The sequence below is a fragment of the Gossypium raimondii genome, chromosome 5 (assembly GCF_025698545.1).
Source record: "Gossypium raimondii isolate GPD5lz chromosome 5, ASM2569854v1, whole genome shotgun sequence".
Taxonomy (NCBI): Eukaryota; Viridiplantae; Streptophyta; class Magnoliopsida; order Malvales; family Malvaceae; genus Gossypium; species Gossypium raimondii.
This window is the reverse complement of record NC_068569.1, coordinates 52384011-52405632: the sequence shown is the minus strand read 5'-3', so window position 1 is coordinate 52405632 and position 21622 is coordinate 52384011. Positions and strand designations below refer to the sequence as shown.

The following is a 21622-nucleotide window of genomic DNA, read 5'->3' as shown; positions in this document are numbered from 1 at the left end:
ATATTTATCTTTCATTGCCTTTTTGAAATTTGAGTGTTATTTACAAGGTCGAAGCTAAAATTGTTGATAAGGGGCAAGATATTTATATATAATATACATGATCAAAGTGGAAAAGACCTACTTTCAACAACGGATTTTTACATTCGGGATAATCTTAGTCACCAAAATTTAGAAGAAAAAAAGAGTTAAATGCTCAATTTTATTAAATATTATAATTATTTAAGTTTATTTTTCATCTAATTAATTTTAGATAATATTTATACTTAGATGTTGCAATTATTACTTTATTACCAAATTAATATTTATATATTATTTTGTATTAATTTTTAAATTTATAATTAAAATTTATAAATTCTATAAAAGAAATCAAATAAAAAATTTTGAAAAAGTTTAAGAAGTCAAACACAAATTTGTCCTTATTTTAGACACTACATTATAATATCAAATTAAAAAAATTGAAAATTCAAAGGACCTTAAAAGAAATTTTATAAATTTTAGGGCAGCTAACCCCAAAGTTCATATCTAGTATTTAACATAACAGTACTCGTTTATATTAAACATATCAAACAAGTCGATCATATAAATAATTAAATTATCGATTGAAATTAATTTATTACTAATTCATATTCATACCAAACATATCATTAATGCATTGGATATTTAAGTATGGTTATAAATTATAGGTTTTAATAGCTTTTATCAAACACCAGAGAGGAGTAAACTAAGTCAAAAGTTGGTAAATGGAAAGCTGAAAACACCAAAATTACAAGGAAATGTTATGCTACATGCCAATAAATTTGTATAAAGATTTATATAAACATTTACTTTTAATTTTGTAAGAATTTATGTTGGATTTATATTTAAATATAAAAAAGAGTATAATTTTTAAATTTATTCATTTTGGGTACATATTCGCATTTAAGGCTCACCCAAACTTTAATCTAAAATAAAAATTTAAAATAAAATATTTTTTAAAACAATTTTATTTATAACTTTATATTACATTAGGCTTATTAAGCTATAAAAGAAAAAGGATCAATTTACAGAATTATTTGGAAACAGTAAAAGTTGTGAACACTTAAAAGTAACACAAGGCATGGACTAGGTGCTATATTTCAATGGCAATTGTTCTTCTGAATCCACTGGAGGTTCCTCATCTGTCCCAGATTCTAGGAATCTCTTCGAAAGGAAATATCGACCGCCGAGGCGCTGTTGGTAGTGTATGATCACAGCAAAGAATATACCCAACATAATAATAATGAAGTCCCAAGCAGTGGAGTAGTAATCTGCACCATGATCTGCATAAATGTAGGTGTCATCTATATCAACATAGCTGTTTGCCCTGTACAGATCATATCCATGGGGTACGAGGCGAACAAGGGTGATTCCGATGTAAAAGAGTCGAGAAAGAGCCAGTTCTCTCGAGTTGTGGAACATGTTGAAGATGATTTGAGGGAAAAGAAAGGCATCCAGTATCAAACCAGCATAAGCTCTTGAATTCCCCAAAATGATTTCATCTATGTCGTACCAAGAATGCCTGGCCATTACTGTTCTGTGTACATTCTGCCTTGACTTAACCGAAAAGGCGATAATAGCTCCGATTACGTACACCGGAGCACACACATACAGCCCCCTTTTCTCTGCAATCCACAAGGTCTTTTTCTTCTCAGTGGAGCATCTAGCAGTCCATGAGAGCATCAGAAGACGGACTTGCAGCAGAAAAGCCACCATTGTGACGACTCTAATTATCACCTCGTTCATTTCGAGCCACTTTCCACCTCTAATCAAGACCGATCTCTCGCTATCTTGAATGAACATTGCTTCGAGGTTTAGAACCAAAGGGATCAAGTGTCCCAGGGCTAGAATAACAAGCATGAGAAGTGAAACCATAGGACCAATGCCACGGTGCTTCCTCACATGAAAGATTTGAAATGCAACAAAGATAATTGCAAGAGTGTTGGATACGACCGACACGATCATCTCGAAATCCATTCTCCAAACCGATTCCGCTCCCCAACTGCGAGAATAAGTTGTTCCCAAAATCTGCAGAGGCTTGAAATACAGACTATCTGTTTTTTCACGCGTGCTCTCGATGCTTCCCTTAATGTTATTTGTCTTGCGCGAGTTCAATGGAAGAAAGTTGACTTGCACAAGGATATCGCAATCTATCGAATGGCTTGAAAATGATTTGCCGTCTAACCTTGAACGCCTGCAGCCAACCATGCATAGGCTACCTGTTGTTGTATCATAAACCCCTTCAGCAGAAATTTGGATTTTGGTTTGCAGATATTCATATGAAGATTGGTTAACCGGTTTGAGGCCACCATCCAATTCCAAACTAAGTGGCGGGATGCTAATTTTATAGCTGACATTAAGCAAGCCACTGCTGGAATCGGATTCAACGCCAGAACTTTTAGGCTTTGAGCTTGAGGATGGTAATAGAGATGGAAATCTCTGATACTGCTGATCATCTACCGCAAGAATATCCGAAGAACCCCATCCGATGCTTCCTTTGGAACCGTTGATGATGGACATACTAAAACTCATGTCTCCAGAATAGGCATCTGGATAGTGTTCCATACTGCTATTAGTCCTAGAATTCTTCTTTGGACATGATTTCTTCACTTCGTCCATTTCCGTGTACACATACTTCAAACCTTGAAGTTGAATTCCTCCTCCATAACGTCCAGTATTTCGGAACTCGACCCTGTCAAAGAAACCACCTTCATTCCTAGGCTTCTCACTCCAAATTTCTCCTACAATGGTGCTTGGGTTTCTGATAGACAAGATTGCAGGGAATCTTAAGCTCAACCGTGTCGTGCAGTCTCCGACATGAGACTTCTCCAAGGAGCTCGATGCATCATAGATTCGGCAAGCAATGATACAAAGCCGATTACTCTTTGCATCCCAAGATCCTTCTCCAATTAATGAAGTGTTGAGATTGGGAGAGCTATAGTATCCCTGATAGCTGTCGTTCCGGAATTCTATCAGAAACCTCAAGCTTTGCCTATCGTTTGAGCACTGAATCATACTCAACGATATTACTGAAGGTAAATATCCAATACCATCACCAAATGGATTGCAACTCTTTGAAGAATTACAACTGCCAGTATACTCCAATTCGAAAGCATTGCTTCCACCTAACATATCACAAATAGTTCGAGTTTGCGATAAGCGGAGGGATGACATCGGTTGGACATCGGTTCCCCGAGGACACCCTTTACTAAACTGATTTGAAATCATGGTGTAAGCGTAATTTACTTGAGGAAACATCAGCAGTGATATTTGCTCAAAGTGATTTGGATCATTAGCAGAACTCAAGCTATCCATGGTACCGGTGACTAAAGTACTAACATTACTTGAACTCTGAAGATTATTAATCTTAAGAACAGCAGCAAGATGAAGCAGTTTACCTTCTTTGGAGTAAGCATAACTCGATCCCACCATGCAAAGCTTCCCGGTTGTTCGAGACCAGAAGCCTCGAAAATCGAAGTCCAGTGTCCCACGAAAATATGAGCTTCCAGAGGAGATACTCTGTTCATAGTAAAACGAGGTTTGAAAAATCAGGTTTCCTTCCACCATAAAGACATCATCAGCATCGGTTGTAAATACGTGGTGAGTCTCGAAAAGGAGAGTTTTCGATTTGGGTGCATAGTAGGAACGTGAAGGAGGATTGTTTAGGACTTTATCACCACCACTGAAGTAACCATATTGACGTCCAGGGAAAGGCATGATATTGAACTCCTCATCAACTGGTTTGGATTCATGAACAACTGAGTTACAGTGAACGCCATAATCAAATTCACTTGCTGTGCCGAAGACTACATGAAGACATGTGAAAGAGGAGATGATAAACAAGAAGAAGAAAGCATTAAAACAAAGTTTCGTCCTACAGAATATGGAACAGTCCATATCTATAGACATGAATTTCTTCGGACAGCAAGATTGTGATAAAGAACTTATTGCAAAAGCTTTGAAAATGATCGTAAATATATAGATATCACTCTACATCTCTCACTGGACATGGGAAATTTCCAAGAACAAGACCTCGCAAGACTTTGAAAAGTAAGAGAGGATTATGACAATATTTTATATTTAATCCGAAGGAAGTTTTTGATCAAATCACATTATAAAATGAACACAGCAAAAGACAACCTTATATTTAACAACTAAATAATTTTTGAAAACTGATGTATTTTTTTGTAGACTGACCATCAAACGTATAAACAATACCAGAAAATGGGTGAAATCATGCCATTTGGTGTGAATGTCTTATATGAATATTTATATAATCAACACCAAAATGTTTAATTTTTTTGATTAATATTTACATATATAAATATATATATATATATATGATAAAATTAAGGGTTAATATATCATTTGGTACTTACATTTGGCTTGAATTTTCAATTTTGTACCTAATCTTTTTTTGTTTCAATTTGAAACCTAAGTTTGGCTTCAATGTTCAATTCGATACCCAAACTAAACGACATCGTGTGGTTCAATAAATATTTGACATGTCTGCCTAGTAAAAAAACATAGATACTTAATTGGGACAAAAAAAATTCAGGTGTTAAATTAAACATTAAAGTCAAACCTGAGTACTGGTATGGGAAAAAGAAAACTCAAGTATCAATACCCAAAAAATCAGGTACCAATTTGGGAAAAAATTTAGGTATCGAATTGAATATTAAAATTAAATATAGGATTTTAATATAGGTACTAAATAATATATTAACTTTAAAATTAAAGGAAGTTTAGAGTCATGCCTCGTCTTCTACCTCAATCAATAACGAGTGGTTATTATTATTATAGGCAGGTCCTACAACAGCTGACTTGACTTAAAAACTAGAGCACATGGATGCAATTTCCTGCTATTTGCTAAAAGTGGTCTAATCGTTGATTTTTCAAAGGGTTAAAATATGTTGTAGATCCTGTACGATTCATAAATTTAAAATTTAGTCCCTATATTTTTATTTTCAGGAACTTACTCTTTCTACTTTTTAAATTTTGGAATTTAAGTCTAATTGTTAACACTGTTAATTTTCTTTTGTTAAATTTAGGTCCCTATATGATAAAGTTAAGGGTTAATATACTATTTAGTGCTTATATTTGGTTTCAATATTTAATTTGGTACCCAAACTAAACATCGTGTACTTCAAAAAATATTTTACATGTGTGCCTTAGTAAAAGAATCATAGGTACTTAATTGGGACAAAAGAAAAAACTCAAGTGCCAAATTAAACATTGAAGTAAAAATTAGGTACTTATATGTGACAAAGAAAAACTCAAGCATTAATATGAAAAAACTCAAGTATCAAACTAAGCATTGAAGTCAAACTCAGATACCAAATCAAACATTGAAATCAAATATGGGTACCAAATAATATATTAACAAGCCGAGAGTCAAGCCTCATGTTCTACCTCAATCCAATAATGAATTATTATTATTTTAGGCCCGTTTGCTATGTTTGGGCTCGATTTGACTCGAAAAATGGGCCTAAATTTTTTTCAAGCCCAACTTGGATAAAAATACTAAAACTCGAGTCTAGTTCGATCCGCCCAAATTAATTTCTTTATATTATTTTTTATATATAAAAAATTAAAAATATAATACATCTAAAATATAAAAAACATTAAAATAAATGATTCTCAAAAAATTGAAAATAAATTTAAAAAATAAATTTATACTTAAATAATACTAAGATAAGTGTAACTTAACAAACAAATGTCTTTAAAATAGTAACAAAATTAATAATAAAATAAGAGTTATACAATATCCGAATAATAACAACAAAATAGTAGTAACATAAGAGTGAAATGATAGTAAAAAAGTAAGAAAATAATAAGAAAATAGTATCAAAACAACAAGAAAATAGTAGTTATTTTTTGTCTTTTTGCTAATTAGGGCCGAGATTGGGCCAAAAAGCCTTACCCAAGGTCTGACCCGTTTTTTAAACGAGTCTTTTTTTTTTGTCTAAGTCTATTTTTTGAGCCTATATTTTTATCCAAACCCTTTTTAATTTTCGGATAGGACTTAGAATCAGATCCAATGACCCGTCGAAGACAAAACTACCATTGAGTTATTATTATTTTTAGGTTAATGAATTATTGTTATTACTATTATTATTATGAAATAGCAAAGTCAATGTGACTCAGTTTAGTCATTTTTTTGTAGGTTTTGGGTCGAAACAAAAGGATTTTATTGGCAGGTCCTACAACAGTTGACTTGACTTAAAAGCTAGACCAAAGAGATGGATGAAAATTCGTGCTGTTTGCTAAAAAGGTCCAATCATAGAAGGGTTAAGTTATGTCATCGGTCCCTGAACTATTGAAAAATTTTAAATTTAATTTTTATACTTTTATTTCTAATAATTTAACCTTTACCTTTTAGATTTTAAAATTTTGAAATAGAAAATATTTTCAAACCCTATAATTTTCATCAAGCAAATTATTCCTCCACCATTACCAAATTAATCTTCAAGCAAAGGAATTCAAAAAGTTTTAAAAATCATCCCTCTCCTCCGAACTAGATCGTCAATCTCTTCATCCAATTAAGGTTTTTATATCTTCGAGTTAAGTGTGGGATCTAAACTTAAATCTTTTTGTATAATTGAAAGTAGTAGAAAGTAATGGTTAAAATCATACCTTTAATGTTTAGAATAATGTGTTGTGAAAAGTAATGGTTAAAATCATAATCATTATAATAAATTATGTTATGAAAATAATTTATATTTATTTTATAAAATTATAATAAAATTTATATTATTTAAACTTATTTTTTTAAGTTATGATAAAAATTATCATAAAAATAATTTGTATATTATAAAAGTGATGATTGATATTTCATTGGATTGTACAAACATGTTGAATAATTAGTAGCTTCATTCATAGATGAATTTGGAATGATTCATACTTTGAAAAGTACACCAAAAAAAAATCTCGATGATCTTAATGATACAGATTCGGATGATAATCATAATTAACACTGATGTAAACTTCATACGAAATACATTATAACAATAGTAACAAATATCACAATTCTCAACAACCAAACACTTTGATATCGTAATATCTATCTTTCATTGCCTTTTTGAAATTTGAGTGTTATTTACAAGGTCGAAGCTAAAATTGTTGATAAGGGGGCGAGATATTTATATATAATATACATGATCAAAGTGGAAAAGACCTACTTTCAACAACGGATTTTTACATTCGGGATAATCTTAGTCACCAAAATTTAGAAGAAAAAAAGAGCTAAATGCTCAATTTTATTAAATATTATAATTATTTAAGTTTATTTTTCATCTAATTAATTTTAGATAATATTTATACTTAGATGTTGCAATTATTACTTTATTACCAAATTAATATTTATATATTACTTTGTATTAATTTATTAAATTTATAATTAAAAATTATAAATTCTATAAAAGAAATCAAATAAAAAATTGAAAAAATTTTAAGAAGTCAAACACAAATTTGTCCTTTTTAGACACTACATTATAATATCAAATTAAAAAATTTAAAATTCAAAGGACCTTAAAACAAATTTTATAAAATTTAGGGCAGCTAACCCCAAAGTTCATATCTAATATTTAACATAACAGTCCTCGTTTATATTAAACATATCAAACAAGTCCATCATATAAATATTTAAATTATCGATTGAAATTAATTTATTACTAATTCATATTCATACCAAACATATCATTAATACATTGGATATTTAAATATGGTTATGAATTATAGGTTTTCATAGCTTTTATCGAACAATAGAGGGTAAACTAAGTCAAAAGTTGGTAAATGGAAAGCTGAAAACACCAAAATTACAAGGAAATGTTATGCTACATGCCAATAAATTTACTTTTAATTTATGTTGGATTTATATTTAATATAAAAAAAGTATAATTTTAAATTTATTCGTTTTGGGTACATATTCACATTTAAGGCTAACCCAAACTTTAATCTAAAATAAAATATTTTTTAAAACAATTTTATTTATAACTTTATATTACATTAGGCTTATTAAGCTATAAAAGAAAAAGGATCAATTTACAGAATTATTTGGAAACAGTAAAAGTTGTGAACACTTAGAAGTAACACAAGGCATGGACTAGGTGCTATATTTCAATGGCAATTGTTCTTCTGAATCCACTGGAGGTTCCTCATCTATCACAGATTCTAGGAATCTCTTCGAAAGGAAATATCGACCGCCGAGGCGCTGTTGGTAGTGTATGATCACAGCAAAGAATATACCCAACACAATAATAATGAAGTCCCAAGCAGTTGAGTAGTAATCTGCACCATGATCTGCATAAATGTATGTGTCATCTATATCAACATAGCTGTTTGCCCTGTACAGATCATATCCATGGGGTACGAGGCGAACAAGGGTGATTCCGATGTAAAAGAGTCGAGAAAGAGCCAGTTCTCTCGAGTTGTGGAACATGTTGAAGATGATTTGAGGGAAAAGAAAGGCATCCAGTATCAAACCAGCATAAGCTCTTGAATTCCCCAAAATGATTTCATCTATGTAGTACCAAGAATGCGTTGCCCTTACTGTTCTGTGTACATTCTGCCTTGACTTAACCGAAAAGGCGATAATAGCTCCGATTACGTACACTGGAACACACACATACAGCCCCCTTTTCTCTGCAATCCACAAGGTCTTTTTCTTTTCAGTGGAGCATCTAGCAGTCCATGAGAGCATCAGAAGACGGACTTGCAGCAGAAAAGCCACCATTGTGACGACTCTAATGATCACCTCGTTCATTTCGAGCCACGTTCCACCTCTAATCAAGATCGATCTCTCGCTATCCTGAATGAACGTTGCTTCGAGGTTTAGAACCAAAGGGATGAAGTGTCCCAGGGCTAGAATAACAAGCATGAGAAGTGAAACCATAGGACCAATGCCACGGTGCTTCCTCACATGAAAGATTTGAAATGCAACAAAGATAATTGCAAGAGTGTTGGATACGACCGACACGATCATCTCGAAATCCATTCTCCAAATCGATTCCGCTCCCCAACTGCGAGAATTAGTTGTTCCCAAAATCTGCAGGGGCTTGAAGTACAGACTATCGGTATTTTCACGCGTGCTCTCGATGCTTCCCTTGATGTTATTTATCTTGCGCGAGTTCAATGGAAGAAAGTTGACTTGCACAAGGATATCGCAATCTATTGAAAGGCTTGAAAATGATTTGCTGTCTAACCTTGAACGCCTGCAGCCAACCATGCATAGGCTACCTGTTGTTGTATCATAAACCCCTTCAGCAGAAATTTGGATTTCGGTTTGCAGATATTCATATGAAGATTGGTTAACCGGTTTGAGGCCACCATCCAATTCCAAACTAAGTGGCGGGATGCTAATTTTATAGCTGACATTAAGCAAGCCACTGCTGGAATCGGATTCAACGCCAGAACTTTTAGGCTTTGAGCTTGAGGATGGTAATAGAGATGGAAATCTCTGATACTGCTGATCATCTACCGCAAGAATATTCGAATAACCCCATCCGATGCTTCCTTTGGAACCATTGATGATGGACATACTAAAACTCATGTCTCCAGAATAGCCATCTGGATAGTGTTCCCTACTGCTTTTAGTCCTAGAATTCTTCTTTGGACATGATTTCTTCACTTCGTCCATTTCCGTGTACACATACTTCAAACCTTGAAGTTGAATTCCTCCATAAGGTGCAGTATTTCGGAACTCGATCATATCAAAGAAACCACCGTCATTCCTAAGCTTCACACTCCAAATTTCTCCTACAATGGTGCTTGTGTTTCTGATAGACAAGATTGCAGGGAATCTTAAGCTCAACCGTGTCGTGCAGTCTCCGACATGAGACTTCTCCAAGGAGCTCGATGCATCATAGATTCGGCAAGCAATGATACAAAGCCGATTACTCTTTGCATCCCAAGATCCTTCTCCAATTAATGAAGTGTTGAGATTGGGAGAGCTATAGTATCCCTGATAGCTGTCGTTCCGGAATTCTATCAGAAACCTCAAGCTTTGCCTATCGTTTGAGCACTGAATCATACTCAACGATATTACTGAAGGTAAATATCCAATACCATCACCAAATGGATTGCAACTCTTTGAAGAATTACAACTGCCAGTATACTCCAATTCGAAAGCATTGCTTCCACCTAACATATCACAAATAGTTCGAGTTTGCGATAAGCGGAGGGACGACATCGGTTGGACATCGGTTCCCCGAGGACACCCTTCACTAAATTGTTTTGAAACCATGGTGTAAGCGTAATTTAGTTGGGGAAACATCAGCAGTGAAATTTGCTCAAAGTGATTTGGATCACCAATTGAATTAAAGCTATCCAGGGTACCAGTCACTAAAGTTCTGATAGTACTTGACTTCCTAAGATTATTAATCTTAAGAACAGCAGCAAGATGAAGCAGTTTACCTTCTTTGGAGTAAGCATAACTCGATCCCACCATGCAAAGCTTCCCGGTTGTTCGAGACCAGAAGCCTCGAAAATCGAAGTCCAGTGTCCCACGGTCGCTTGAATCGCTTGACCTTATAATAAAGTGTGAGCTTCCAGAGGAGATACTCCGTTCATAGTAAAACGAGGTTTGAAAAATCAGGTTTCCTTCCACCATAAAGACATCATCAGCTTCGGTTGTAAATACGTGGTGAGTCTCGAAAAGGAGCGTTTTCGATTTGGGTGCAGAGTAGGAACGTGAAGGAGGATTGTTTAGGACTTTATCACCACCACTGAAGTAACCATATTGACGTCCAGGGAAAGGCATGATATTGAACTCCTCATCAACTGGTTTGGATTCATGAACAACTGAGTTACAGTGAACACCATAATCAAATTCACTTGCTGTGCCGAAGACTACATGAGGACATGTGAAAGAGGAGATGATAAACAAGAAGAAGAAAGCATTAATAAAACAAAGTTTCGTCCTACAGAATATGGAACAGTCCATATCTATAGACATGATTTTCTTCAGACAGCAAGATTGCGGTAAAGAACTTATTGCAAAAGCTTTGAAAATGATCATAAATATATAGATATTACTCTACATCTCTCACTGGACATGGGAAATTTCCAAGAACAAGAGCTTGCAGAAAAATTCGTATGAATAATACTTATTTATATTTTATCACATTAAATAAAGTTTTAGAGTCAAGACTCGTGCTCATCCTCAATCCAACAACGAGTGGTTATGATTATTATTATAGCCAAGTCAATCTCATTGGAGATACACATATTTTTCCAGTTTTTGGGTCCAAACCAAAGACTTTTCCTGGCAGGTACACATATTTTTCCAGATTTTGGGTCCAAACAAAAGACTTTTCCTGGCAGGTCCAGCAGCTGACTTGATTTAAGCAACTAGAGCATAGAGATGAATGAAAATTCCTGCTATTTGTCAATCATTTATTTTTAGAGACTTGAAATTAACTATGTATTTAATTAAATATTGACGTGTCATGCACGTGACTGCTTATGTGTGTCACGTTAGTAAATTATGATGAGATATGAACTCTTAACATAAAAAATTTTAAAATTTTTATGATTTCAATTAAATACTCATTATATAAAATTTTAATTAATATATTAATTATAAAATTTCTTTTCATTCATATTTTGATTGTATGATAGTTTAGAATTGAATTGTAAATGATCGTCTAATTAAGATAATTGAATTAGATGATGAGACCTTGACTCTCTTTACACGGTTGAAAGAGTTAGATTTTGATTTGGACCAATCAAATGCCTACAATGATAAGTCACATTATTTAAATTTTGAGACAATATTGTTGAGAGAAAATCATAAACCTTAAATATGTACATAAAAATGATAAAATACCAAAAAATATAAAAATATCTCATAATTAGTAATCATATATTTTTAGATTTATTATATCGATTTTGATTATACGAATGATTATAATTTAATATCCGATTATGAACTTTAAACATCAACTTCAAGCATGTAATATCTACTGGTACTTGTAGACATCACTCTACATCTCTCACTGGAAATGACATTATGGAAAATGAAGAGAAAATGACATTATGGAAAATACTAATTATGGAAGGTTTAGGGTCAAAATGCAAAAAAAAAATTAAAAAAATCCTTCTTTTTTAACACGAAATTAATTTAGAGAAAATTCAGTGATTACAAATGTAGTAACTTTTAGGTTGGGAGTTGGGACCTTACATTAGCGGTCTCTAATAAGATTATTAATTGTTTAATCTATTTAGACTTACCAATGAAAGCATAGAAACATGGTTATGTAGCTAAACTATAGAAAACTGGCTAATATATATAGAGGTATTTCAACATAGTAATTTATATTTATTGAGTATTTAAATTTAAAAATCACAAGTTATTTTAGGTTTTGATTTTTTTTAAATACAATGCCTAGAATTATTTATAATCCCTTCTCACCTCATAAATAGGAGTATAATGTATTTCAGCATAGTCGAACCCATGGCCTTCTATATTGACTATAGTATTTATGTCAATCGAGTTAAAACTCAATCGACTAAAAATTATAAGGCAAATTGGTATTTTTTGCTCATACTTAACTAACATTATTAATTTTGGTCGATGGTATAGAATGTTGAGACGTATCCCAAAAATAATTTTATAAAATTTAAAAATATTAAAAATTAGGAATTTTATTTTTATTTTGCATGCATAATGAATCTGAACAATTAAATTTTGGACAACCATATAACTAGATTCGCTCGTAATGTCTTTTTTGTGTTTTTATTTTTTATAATTTCAAAAATAGAAATATAATTTTTTAATATATACTCTTGTATTTACTAAAATTTTACGTTTTTCTATAAATTTTGTAGATTTTTCTTGAATTTTAGGATTTTTATTTTAAGTGCACAATAAATCTGGACAAATAGTTATTTAGATACAAGTGAACAATTATATCTTCAAGTTCATTCCGGACATATATTTATCTAATAATTCTATATATTTTTTTATAATTTAAAAACAAATAATAATATAAAAAATTTAAATGAATTACAAATTAAAATTAATTTTTATCACTTAAGCAAGTCAACAAAGCAAGGGGTTTCGCACTAGTATGAATAGTACTTGTGCCCTGCTTCAATCCATGTATTATTATAATTTTGGCATATAGCTAAGTCAATGTCAATCAGCATGCACCTTTCTTCTTCTTTTTGCCAATTTTTTGGGTCCAGACAAAAGGCTTTTATTGGCAGGTCCTACAACAGCTGACATGACTTAAAATCAGAAACTACAACAGCTGACTTGACTTAAAATCAGAAACTTGAAACCTTCCACCAGCTTTCGCTGTCTTTTTTTTCTGGCCTGAAACGTGCTTTCGGTGTCTACAAACTACAATTTACTATTAAATTTATTCAGGGAAATAAATCTAAACAAAATTTCACCACAATTGATTGGAGCAATGAAATTGTTATTAATAGATTTCATATATTATGTATCTCTTTAACAGATATCGTATGTTATATTTTGTTGATATTGGGTATTAGTAATTGATGAGATGAGAAGAATGTGGTGGTGCAAGGAAAATCGATTTACTAAGTGAAGAGTCGGAAAAAAGAGGAAGGCAGGGAGGGAGGTAAGGTAGCAAAGGAGACAGGGTTCTAAAGAGTGTTTAGGGTTGTTGAAGGTAGAAAGATCCTTCCTTCAGCGTTATGAAGGGTATTTATAGGAGGTCTTGTGATTGTTGGTGCCATGTCACCAATAGTACAAGCGGTGGTTTGATCGTATGGTTGGCCAGGTGGTAGGTTAGTTTTGATGATGCTCTAACATTTCTTGAAATGAGGTGGTATGAGGTTGTTACACTTTAGCGGCATGATCTCCTCTTATGAGTTAGTGTGTTTCCACTAAAAGCAAGTGGCAAAGAGGATGAGGTGTCCAGATAAAGGGTTATTTGAGTGACCATCAAGTAGAGAATAAGACAAGTGTTGCAAAGAGAAGGATCATTTGTGAGCGTCTCTTAGGTTTCCTCTCGTGGTACCACGTGTCCGTAGCAGGTAAACAACAAGAGCACCAGAGCAAATTTCAATACCCAGCAACAGCAAAAATGCTTCAAGGTTGAAGGAAACAAGAATATGTAGAATTGTTTCAAAATGGTGTGTTCCATCATTCGTATGCCTCAACACTTCATAGCTAGTGACACTCGAACACGTGTTTGCTAAAAATTGTTACTTATCATTGCTCTGACTCTTAATATGTGGTTGTTTCAGTCTCACATTTAGTGTGTGCTTGGTGTTGAAAAAAAATTAGTTTGAAAATAGTTTTCTTGCATAACGGAAAATTAAAATTTTGAAAACGACCCGGTTTGTGATATTTATAGCAATAAACTTTCGACCAAAATCGTACATATGTTTTTGGATATACGGATCCTTAACGTTTCCTGGATTTCAACCAAACAATCTTCTCTACTATTCTTAAACCATGAAATGTTTGGAGTGTGAGCACAAACCAATTGAATCAAATCACAGAACTAGAAAAGTTTTGTTTAATTATGGGGTGAAAACAAAAATTCTCTCTTCTCAAAAAGAAATTAGTAGAATTGTTATTCCGGAAAAATATATTTAATAGTTACCAATAAAACTCTCTATTTTTCGGTAGAGTAATAATCTCTCAAAGTTCGTCATTTATGCCCTATCGGTGCTATTTATTTATAATAAGATAAGGTAGAATTATTAAGTTGTAGAAGTTTTTTTCATTAGAAAAGTGAAATCCTAGTTCAATCAAAAGATGTAGAATGGGGCAACCCTAGTTATAACACACCAAACCTTAGAATCCGTATTTTGGCCGGCTAACACGATGGATGTGATCTTGCAATTTAGTCCTTCTAATCAGCAAAATTAGCCAAATTTTTGGGCAGACTCGCCTAGCGGATTATTTCGTTGTGTTCCGCAGTCTGATGGATTTTCACTTTCTTGCGTTTGGCGAACTCCTTTGCTTGGCAAGTTCTTCCATGTGTGGACACACTAGTGGCAAGTTCTTTTATAGCAACGTAAGTCATTCGATATTTCTGTTGATAGCCTGGGTAGGTGGGACATGCATCAATTATGTGTCAAAATTTTAAGTTAGGAACTGTCATTTTTGCAAGACATCTGTAGAACCTCGTTTGATTAGTGGAATAGTGTGTGTATGTAAAATGATTAGGTAACTTGTTATAGTGGAATTACGGGCTAATTCCTATATAAATAAGATAAGAGCTTAACAGAGGATGACTTTATTCACCATTTTTCACTGTTCATTCCTGTTCCCCCAGAAGAAACTTAGTGTGTTCTTCGCTGCGTGAAGAAGGTACCAGTTTTTGAGCTAACAACTGGTAAATTCTTAGGTCCTTTAGTTTTATATGAAGAATGATAGGATAGTAGGAACCATTTCTATAGGTTTCTACTAGAGGTAGATAGGAAAGAAACTTCCTTCTGATTAATGTTTGCATGTTTTCGATTCTTGTTTTTACCTTTAAGTTTAGATTGATTTTGTACTTAATAAAATGTTTAATCTTATTTAACTAAAGAAATGGGAGAAGGCCCTAGTGCAAAAGGGAAAGAACCCATAGAACAAGCAAAGCTTTTCCTGGTAATATCTGGTGACTTCCTTTCACTTGTGCTCCAGTTAAATTCCAGCTAATTTCATGATAATATTCTTCTCCAAGTAAGCAAGTTTATTTAAAATCAATTGTGCATGTCAGTGATAACAAACTAAAATGATAATAACGATATGCGTAAGAAAGATTGTGAATGGATACTTTTCCTTGGTGCACAACTCCGTATCTTGGATGGTGGAAGGGGGAAAGGGTGGAAACTGTTGAGATATGATGGCAAAATGTATGGAGATTATGATTTGAAATGAGATTTACCTCCAATAGAACATGTAAATGCAAACCACAATTGGTGAACGCCTCGACCTTATGGGGGAATATGTAAGTGTTAGAATTAACAAGGAGGATCTATGAAAGGTCGGTTGGATATATAAATATCAACTTAAAAGGCAGCACCAATTCAAAGTTGAATTTGATTTTTCATTTTGGGTAGAGATTTTGGGATTACATTCTAAAAGACAACCTAAAAGAAAATTCCAAATGATATAGACATGAGAGGAGGACCGTAAGCCAACCATTTCTTTGCCTCCATTATCAAGATTCCTTTCCTTTGTAGCAGAGGCGTGTGCTTCTCTCATGCCTGCTTGGGCCCCTACAGATAGATGCCTTCCCTTTGCACCATTTCAATGTACTTCCTCTTCTATAAATACATCAAGTGCATAGCTTTGGATATACATAGCAAGCTAGCTTAACTACTTTAGAAACTCAAACAAACCTTTTACTTCTCTCAACTTTTTCAAATTCACCATGTCTGACAAGTGCGGCAACTGCGACTGCTCTGACAAGAGTCAGTGCGTGTAAGAAATCATCCTTCCATCATCAGCTTTCGACCAGTTTCTACTGTTGTGTGTGGTTCTTTGATTTTGTTATTGTTCCTAAGTTAGTTCTGCATGTTTTTTAGCTGTAGTATGCACTACTAGGGGCAAATTCAAAAAAAATATTTATTAGCTGCCGGAATTTAATTATAATTTTTTTCATAGATAAAATATAAATTTACTAAGGTTGCTGTGACTAAATGCATGAGTTTGCAATCAATTATCATTGAAACTGAAGGCTTTTTTTGTTATGCTTACAGGAAGAAAGGAAATAGCTTGGTCATTGAGACTGAAAAGAGGTATATTAGGACCAATATTGAATAATTTAACCAAAATTGAACCCATTTGGATAAGTAATCATATTATTACCTAGAGAAACAAAAAAAAAGCTATGTCTTGCACAGTGGAACACATATGCTTAAATATAATCTGTTGTGATATTTCTTTGCAGCTACATCAGCACTGTAGTGGTCGAGGCTGTGGCAGAGAACGATGGCAAGTGCAAGTGTGGAGATAGCTGCAGCTGCACAAACTGCACATGTGGCACTCATTAAGCAGACATAGAACCATGATGTTTTAGTCCATAGCAATATTAGGAACTAAAAATAATGAATTTGAGTTGAATAAATTGGTGTTTTGTTGTTGAGTTTGAGACATTGAGTGCGTTTTCATGCCTGTTTGTCTTATGTCTGAGTCTCATTGTACACTATGATGGAATGGTCATATCTATGGACTTCGTATGATTAATGAATTATTATCAGTTTAAATCTTCTCTTTGTATCCATGTTGGATACATATTTAAACATGGATAAGGAGATGTACTCTTCAAACTTATTCATATTGGAGGTATATTCTTACCCAACACTTACCCAAGCTACAATAAAACATTTTTTAGAACAGTTCTATTTATTATTTCGAATCAGTACTAAAAACAAGTCCACGGTAACAAAAGTAGTTAACACTTGAAGCATGCACTAGGTGTTATATCTCAATGGCAATTGTTCTTCCGAATCTACCGGAAATTCCTCATCTATCACAGATTCTTGGAATCTCTTCGGAAGGAAATATCGACCACCGAGGCGCTGTTGGTAGTGTATGATCACAGCAAAGAATATACCCAACACAATAATAATGAAGTCCCAAGCCGTTGAGTAGTAATCTGCACCATGATCTCCGTAGATGTATGAGTCATCTATATCAGCATAGTTGTTTGCTCTGTACAGATCATATCCATGGGGTACGAGGCGAACAAGGGTGATTCCGATGTAAAAGAAATGAGAAAGTGCTGGTTCTCTCAAGTTCTGGAACATATTGAAGATTATTTGAGGAAAAAGAAAGGCATCCAGTACCAAACCAGCATAAGCTCTTGAACTCCCCAAAATGATTTCATCTATGTAGTACCAAGTTAGATGTACATTCTGCCTAGACTTAATGGAAAAGGCGATAATAGCTCCGATTACATACACCGGAACACACACATACAGCCCCCTTTTCTCTGCAATCCACAAGGTCTTTTTCTTTTCAGTGGAGCATCTAGCAGTCCATGAGAGCATCAGAAGACGGACTTGCAGCAGAAAAGCCACCATTGTGACGACTCTAATGATAACCTTGTTCATTTCGAGCCGACTTCCACCTCTAATCAAGACCGATCTCTTGCTATCTTGAATGAACATTGCTTCGAGGTTTAGAACCAAAGGGATCAAGTGTCCCAGGGCTAGAATAACAAGCATTAGAAGTGAAACGAAAGGACCAATGCCACGGTGCTTCCTGACATGAAGGATTTGAAATGCTACAAAGATAATTGCAAGAGAATTGGATATTACCAACATGTCCATCTCGAAATCCATTCTCCAAATTGATTCCGTAACCCAACTGCGATAATAAGCTCTTCCCGAAAACTGCAGGGGCTTGAAGGACAGAGGATCGATTTCTTCACGTGTGCTTTCGATGCTTCCTTTGATCGTACTTCTCCTGTCCGAGTTCAATGGAGGAAAATTGATTTTCACCAGGATCTTGCAATCCATCGAATGGCTTGAAAATGTTTTGTCACCTGACCTTAAATGTCTGCAGCCAACCATGCATAGGCTACCTGTTGCTGTATCATAAACCCCTTCAGCAGAAATTCGGATTTCTGTTTTCAAATATTCATTTGAAGATTCGTTAACCGTATTAAGGCCACCATCCAATTCCGAACTACGCAGCATGATACTCATTTTATAGCTGATATTAAGCAAGCCACTGCTGGAATTGGATTCAACGCCAGAACTTTTAGGCTTTGAGCTTGAGGATGGTATTAGAGACGGAAATCTCTGATCTTGCTGATCACCTACCGCAAGAGGATCAGAAGAACCCCATCCGATTCTTCCTTTGGAACCTTTGATGATCGACATTCTAAAACCCAGATTACCAGAATAGCCATCTGGATAGTGTTCCCTACTGCTTTTAGTCTTAGGATTCTTCTTTGGACATGATTTCTTCACTTCGGCCATTTCCGTGTATACATACTTCAAACCTTGAAGTTGAATTCGTCCTCCATAACGTCCAGTATTTCGGAACTCGACCCTATCAAAGAAACCACCTTCATTCCTAGGCTTCTCACTCCAAATTTCTCCTACAATGGTGCTTGTGTTTCTGATAGACAAGATTGCCGGGAATCTTAAGCTCAACCGTGTCGTGCAGTCTCCAACATGAGACTTCTCCAAGGAGCTCCATGCATCATAAATTCGGCAAGCAATGATACAAAGCCGATTACTCTTTGCATCCCAAGATCCTTCTCCAATTAATGAAGTGTTGAGATTGGGAGAGCTATAGTATCCCTGATAGCTATCGTTCCGAAATTCTATCAGAAGCCTCAAGCTTTGCCTATCGTTTGAGCACTGAATCATACGCAATGATACTACTGATCCAATACCATCACCAAATGGATTGCAACTCTTTGAAAAATTACAACTGCCAGTATACTCCAATTTGAAAGCATTGCTTCCACCTAACATATCACAAATAGTTCGAGTTTGCGATAAGCGGAGGGACGACATCGGTTGGACATCGATTCCCCCAGGACACCCTTCACTGAACTGATTTGAAATCATGGTGTAAGCGTAATTTACTCGAGGAAACATCAGCAGTGATATTTGCTCAAAGTGATTTGGATCATTAGCAGAACTCAAGCTATCCATGGTACCGGTGACTAAAGTACTAATATTACTTGAAGTCTGAAGATTATTAATCTTAAGAACAGCAGCAAGGTGAAGCAGTTTACCTTCTTTGGAGTAAGCATGACTCGATCCCACCATGCAAAGCTTCCCGGTTGTTCGAGACCAGAAGCCTCGAAAATCGAAGTCCAGTGTCCCACGGTCGCTTGAACTTATAACGTATGAGCTTCCAGAGGAGATACTCCGTTCATAGTAAAACGAGGTTTGAAAAATCAGGTTTCCTTCCACCATAAAGACATCATCAGCTTCGGCTGTAAATACGTGGTGAGTCTCAAAAAGGAGCCTTTTAGATTTGGGTGCAGAGTACGAACGTGAAGGAGGATTGTTTGGGTCTTTATCACCACCACTGAAGTAACCATATTGACGTCGAGAGAAAGGCATGATATTGAACTCCTCATCAGCTGGTTTGGATTCATGAACAATTGAGTTACAGTGAAGGCCATAATCAAATTCATTTGCAGTGCCGAAGACTACATGAAGACATGTGAAAGAGGAGATGATAAACAGGAAGAAGAAAGCATTAATAAAACAAAGTTTCGTCCTACAGAATATGGAACAGTCCACAGCCATAGACATGAATTTCTTCAGACAGAAAGACTGTGATTAAGAACTTATTGCAAAAACTTCGAAATTGATCATAAATATATAGTTATTACCGTACATCTCTCACTGGACATAGGAAATTTCCAAGAACAAGAGCTTGCGGAAAAATTCGTATGAATAATACTTATTTATATTTTATCACATTAAATAAAGTTTTAGAGTCAAGACTTGTGTTCAACCTCAATCCAATAACGAGTGGTTATGATTATTATTATAGCTAAGTCAATCCGTAAATACTCATTATATAATTTTTTAATTAATATATTAATTATATAATTTCTTTTCATTCATATTTTGATTGTATGATAATCTAGTATTGAATTTTAAATGATCATCTAATTAAGATAATTGAATTAGGTGATGAGACCTTGACTCGTTCACACAGTTGAAAGAGTTATATTTTGATTTGGACCAATCAAATGCCTACAATGATAAGTCACATCATTTAAATTTTTGAGACAATATTGTTGAGAGAGAAAATCATAAACCTCAAATATGTACAATAAAATAAAGATAAAAATACTAAAAAAATATAAAATATTTTATAGTATTTAATAGTTTAAAATATTTTAGTTATTCAAAATTGTAAAGTGTTAATTTGAACTTTAGATTTATGACTTTTTCTTGCTTGTTATCAATGTCGTCATCAAAGACTTCTTCAGTATTTGTTAAACATTTCTCAACTCTTATCTCTTTTGTGATTTGGTGTTGATTAAGTGTTAATTTGATTGATATAGATATTGTTGTCAATATAGGAGAACGTAGATTCGAGTGCGCTGAAACACATTATCCTCCTATTCATGGGTTGGGGATGGGTTATAGGTAGTTCTAAGTATTGTGTCAAAATGAACAAATATAATCAGAACCTATATTGAGATATTTCAAAAAAAATTTAAGTTTGGTAAAAAAAAGTAATTATTCTATACATCGTTAGAATAAGTGTTATTAAAATCAAATAATAGTAAAACTTTCGAATATCAAATAATTACAACTAATCTTATAAAACAATAATAATCATACATTTTTGTGATGCAAATAAAATTCTAAAATATGATTTTTCGAGTAATTCTTTAGATGTTATTTGAATGAAAATATTTTACTAATGCAGATATTTATAGTTAAGATCCTTTTTAATTCGAATGGTTCAACGGACAATAATAAATTAAGATCGAGTGAAAAATCAAGCTAGAAATGCTCGATACATTACTCTTACTAATTAGTTATATAAAAGAAATAAGGTAAGTTGAATGTTGAATTGATAGTATAATGTTATATTTTAATGTGAATTTTGTGATAATATATGTTAGGCCTAATGATGTAAATGTAAATGTATTATAAAAAGTAATGGTTAAGTGTACTAATATTTGAATGGGTATTC

General features: G+C 33.8%; 3 protein-coding genes across 3 annotated transcripts; all 3 read right to left on the bottom strand.

The window, feature by feature from the left end:
• Positions 1 to 1101: 1101 nt before the first annotated feature.
• LOC128041135 (uncharacterized) lies at positions 1102 to 3912 on the bottom strand. The gene has a single exon (XM_052630478.1). It carries the CDS (start codon positions 3910 to 3912, stop codon positions 1102 to 1104), a length of 2811 nt encoding a protein of 936 aa, XP_052486438.1.
• Positions 3913 to 8119: 4207 nt separating this feature from the next.
• LOC105766516 (uncharacterized) lies at positions 8120 to 10957 on the bottom strand. Its single transcript, XM_012586001.2, has one exon. The coding sequence runs from the start codon at positions 10955 to 10957 to the stop codon at positions 8120 to 8122; it is 2838 nt and encodes a 945-aa protein (XP_012441455.2).
• A 6446-nt stretch (positions 10958 to 17403) lies between these two features.
• Positions 17404 to 20211, bottom strand: LOC128041134 (uncharacterized). The gene has a single exon (XM_052630476.1). It carries the CDS (start codon positions 20209 to 20211, stop codon positions 17404 to 17406), a length of 2808 nt encoding a protein of 935 aa, XP_052486436.1.
• Positions 20212 to 21622: the final 1411 nt, after the last annotated feature.